Raw genomic sequence first — 2,617 nt, 5'->3', positions numbered from 1 at the left:
AGGAGACAACTAGCGTGAACAGAATCATGTTGATGTTCTTTGATGATACCAATGCTATTGTCAAAGGAAATTCAATTCTTAATTACATTACATATATTCAAGTAATCAAAATTGACCGACATATATAAGAGGGGATTGGGTCATGGAGAAGGTTGAAGGTGGAAGATTGTATTACACACATCGTACTTTAAATAAAAGCTAGAGATTTTAATTTTGACAGTTAGCGGGTAAACTTATAGGGGAAGATTTTGAACATGTGTTATGGGTTTCTACTTTAAAGTTTTTTGAAATGGATATAAAGCTGAAGAGACACATTACAAAACCAAACAAGCAAAGAAGCAATTCACGAAGAAGGTTTAGGTAACCCCGTTATTATTACTTATTAGGTGTTGTATCTTTTTTAATGTGTTACTCTTGCTATTATTATCTAAACTTGCGTCTAACATCATGTCAAGAATTAGAACAGATCTAAAATCTGTTGCCCAAGAATAATACACAGCAAATTGCACACACACAAATGAGACAAAAAATTCTGAATTATAATTTATCTAGTCATTTTTCTGAAAAAAAAAATTAAATTAAAAAAACAAAAAAAATGGATTTTAGCTCGGTACACTACATACATGTCTACGTTAAATAAGATAAGTGTATCTGTATGGATGTGATGTTGGTTATTTGTTTTTTTATAAGCTACGGAGTACGTTTAAATCTTAAAACACGCGTTACAAAAGCAAACAATTGAACTAGTGTTTACAATAGAGAAGCAATTCAGGAATCACGACATAGGTAATCTAGGTGTTGAATGTATTAAATCTTGTTTTCTTCAATCAGATTTACTATATTTTGATCTAACTAACTGATTGGTTACAGAGGAAATCAACCTAACATTGAATGGAAGTGAAGTCTGGAGCAGTAGATCTCTTTGGGAATACTTTAAATTCTCTACTTGATTGTACAAAAAATGGAGAGATTCTAAGCAAACAGGCGCCACCAACAATTTACATGGTTCCTAGTGCGGTCCGAGATCTGAGACCAAGTTCTTTTACCCCTAGGGTGGTCGCTATTGGACCTCTTCACAAACATGATGAACATTTGCAAGGATTTGAAGTTCAAAAAACAACTTATTTAAATAATCTGTTGCATCGTTTCCGTATGGTGCCAGAGCAGACATTGGGAACATGTGTGGAGAAGGTGATTGGTTCAATAAAAAAAAATCAAAGAATGTTATGCAGGGTTGACCTCCTATGACGATTTGGAGCTTGCTAAGATGATGGTGATTGATGCTTGTTTCATACTTGAGTTCATTAGTGTTTTAGACCGGGTACCATCCAGGACAAGCTCATTGATTGTTCAATCAATAGCTTTAGACCTGATTATGATCGAAAACCAAATTCCGTATTTTGTTCTTGAAAACATCTTTGAGTGTACTATTTTAGCATCTGGACAGATGAGAGAGGGGGCCTCACTTACTACGTATATCAAAGTACTTGTACGTCTTTACTACTTCATTGAAGGAAAGGTAGAAGTAGTACGCGATGCTTCGGCTCCTGATCATATTCTTGGCTTTCTACACAAATGTTTCCGGCCTGCTGAATCGATAACATCAGTGGGTATGTCAATTATAAAACGCCACACAGCCATGGAACTGCATAGGGCAGGGATGAAGTTCAAACCTTATGAAGATGAAAATTGGGCACTGGCCATGAAACTGGAATTACCCTTACCTTTGTTTCCATGGTTCCATAATTTCATTGCCTTTCCCCAATTTTCATGGTTCCGACCACCTACTCTGAGGATGCCAAAGGTGATGATAAGCGATGAAAGCGAATATATTTTAGGGAACCTAATTGTCTATGAGCATACTCAGTTACATGTTGAGAGATATGTTACTTCATATTTACTTGCCATGGATATGCTAATCGATACTCCAGAGGATGTTGCCCTGTTGGTAAAATCAAAAGTCCTTGTAAGCTTTTTTGGTTCGAATGAGGAAGCTGCAGATATGATAAACAAGTTATGCAAAAACATTCAGTTCCTATCGTATTACAATCAACAGTGGGAAGAAATGGATGCCTACTACAATAGTTACTGGCCCAATACTCTTGCAGGGTTGAAGCGTACATATTTCAATAATCCATGGAATATCATTGCTCTGGTTGCTGCATTTCTCCTGTTTGCTCTAACTGTGGTTCAGACCATCTTTTCCATCAAGTCCGCATATGGGACCAGTGTAGCTAGTAACCACTAGATGTTTACTGTTTATTATTTTTTTTTTTCCTACTTTCGTTGTACCATTGTATGCATTTTCTTTCTTTTTCCTCTGTGTAATCAAGTCTCTCACATTCATCATGTATAAGTTGTATATGTCAGATTTCAATTGAACGACAAGAACGATGAGTAATCAAATTGATGCAATAAGTTCCTTGGATATCTACCTATATCATAATCTCTTGTACTATTTTCTTTTATAGTATTTCTATTTGACTAAACTGCACAAATGGTCCCTGTGGTATGTTGAAAAATGTCACTTTGGTCCAAAAAGGTTTGGACTAGCACCAGTGGTCCAAAACTTTCATTTTGTTGCGTCTTTGGTCCAATATGTTCTGATTATTTTCAA

At 35.7% G+C, this 2,617-nt stretch overlaps 1 protein-coding gene across 1 annotated transcript; it reads left to right on the top strand.

Annotated features, from left to right (window-relative positions):
• Positions 1-1,267: 1,267 nt before the first annotated feature.
• LOC145006785 (UPF0481 protein At3g47200-like) lies at positions 1,268-2,248 on the top strand. The gene has a single exon (XM_078965838.1). It carries the CDS (start codon positions 1,268-1,270, stop codon positions 2,246-2,248), a length of 981 nt encoding a protein of 326 aa, XP_078821964.1.
• Positions 2,249-2,617: the final 369 nt, after the last annotated feature.

The sequence above is a fragment of the Lactuca saligna genome, chromosome 7 (assembly GCF_052625555.1).
Source record: "Lactuca saligna cultivar CGN05327 chromosome 7, ASM5262555v1, whole genome shotgun sequence".
Taxonomy (NCBI): domain Eukaryota; kingdom Viridiplantae; phylum Streptophyta; class Magnoliopsida; order Asterales; family Asteraceae; genus Lactuca; species Lactuca saligna.
This window is presented reverse-complemented; position numbering and strand designations above follow the sequence as displayed.